At 34.4% G+C, this 1,789-nt stretch overlaps 1 protein-coding gene across 2 annotated transcripts in view; it reads right to left on the bottom strand.

Moving 5' to 3' along the window:
• Positions 1-1,789, bottom strand: part of LOC131246552 (ALBINO3-like protein 2, chloroplastic) — a 72,098-nt gene that overhangs the window by 53,439 nt on the left and 16,870 nt on the right. For both annotated transcript variants that reach the window (XM_058246811.1, XM_058246810.1), the window contains exon 3: positions 1,015-1,142. In XM_058246811.1, coding sequence (XP_058102794.1) covers positions 1,015-1,142 — 128 coding nt within the window. The remainder of the gene's footprint in view (positions 1-1,014; positions 1,143-1,789) is intronic.

The following is a 1,789-nucleotide window of genomic DNA, read 5'->3' as shown; positions in this document are numbered from 1 at the left end:
TCTAGTGTTCGAAGTATCGATATCGCTACAAGTTTTACTGGCCAGGGATATGGAAACAATATCAATATCGCCAATAATATCGCTGATAACCGGAAATGCAGGGAAACATAGGAAAAGCGGTGGAATTTTCAACGAAACTTCAGGAGATGTTAAAATGTACATATTTAGAAATAAATAAAAATTGCAAAAATAATGCATGCATAACAAATTTCCATTTAATGAGACCTTAAAAGCATGCGCTGGTGTAAGAAATCAGTCCAACCATCCCCTCCGGCCAATTTAACCATCCAACCTTCCATCCAAACATCCATCGATATTACAAAATATCAACAACATATGATATTTCACCAAGAAATCATTAACAATTGGAAAGGAAACGAAAGATTGTGGTCTCAATATCTCGCATGTTGCAATATCGATAATATCGAGATATTATCAATGACAAATTGAACACTACATGTAACCATGTGGCCATGAAAAAAATTTGAAATAAAAAATTTTCTAATAAATAAAAATTTGATGATATCAATACGTTGGCGATATTATTGAAATATCTTCAATACACTTGTGATACAAGAATTACTTAGAATTTACATAGTCGAAAATATTGGCGATACATTTGCAATATTGATGCATTGGCAATACAAGGGACATCTAGAATTTACATAGTTGAAAATATTGACAATTACATTAGCAATATTGATACGTTGGTGATACTTAGAGATACATTGCTAATAGTAATATTTGTAGAAAAAAGCAAGGAACTAGGAAGTAGAGCAGGCGCACGACCATGAGTCTGAAGAACAATTTGAAGCAAGAGCGGCATGCCCGGGCCCTCCCTCCCTTTGTGTGTGTGTAGGATACTCTTTATTTATATTAATCTTAAGACTGCAAGGATAAAGCTTAAATTGACTAAGTGCAATCCACAAGATACCTTGTGCACATCGGAACAGTCTTCTAACAGTTTCTGCCACTTAAAATTACATTCTTATCTGGCAAAGGAGTGAGCATTACCTGGACAAAGAAGGATGCAAGGCTCCACAAAGGAGAGGGGCACCCAATCGCACGCCTTTCCTTCTGGAACAACAAAAATTGTTTTCGAAAACTCCTTCCTGAGAGAGGTGGTGGCAACGGAGGAGGCACTTTAAGAAATGCATGTGGAAGTTAGTAAATGACCGTACAATGCATTTTACTTTGTTGGATTACACTAAACAGAGGAGTTCTTTTGTAGACAGTGACCACCAATAGGAGGATAAAAAATTACATGATAACATGTCCATCAAAAAGAAATTTAATCATGAAGGAGAAACAATCATAGGAAATATGGACCATACCAATGCCGATAAAAAAATAAGGGCATATCTACACATACTGTACATGCATATCAAGACACCATTATGCAAGACTGCGAACGATACTTCATTATTTATTCTCTGAAGAATGTTCAGCTGAAAATTACTAGACATGTAACCATTCCAAATCTTATTGCACTCCGCAAATTAAAATATAATTAGCCACATAAATGCGATTAGAAAAATACATGTCAGATGGGTGTACAGGCTCCGGTGAGTGATAAAAATTAAATATGGTGATAATATGGAATTATTTAATGGATTGATATCATATAAAAGTGAAGATTGAGACAATAGTTCAATAAGTGATCAGAATGAAACTCTATTAAAATGTTGCACCTACATGAAATCATTTCCTAGAATCTACGCATGCATGAAATATAATTCAATGTTACTCCAAAGTATTTTTTTTTCTACATTATAGTTTTCTTATATGA

This window comes from Magnolia sinica, chromosome 5, assembly GCF_029962835.1.
Source record: "Magnolia sinica isolate HGM2019 chromosome 5, MsV1, whole genome shotgun sequence".
Lineage (NCBI taxonomy): Eukaryota > Viridiplantae > Streptophyta > Magnoliopsida > Magnoliales > Magnoliaceae > Magnolia > Magnolia sinica.
Note: the sequence above shows the minus strand (reverse complement) of the source record. Positions and strands in the feature narration are given on the sequence as shown.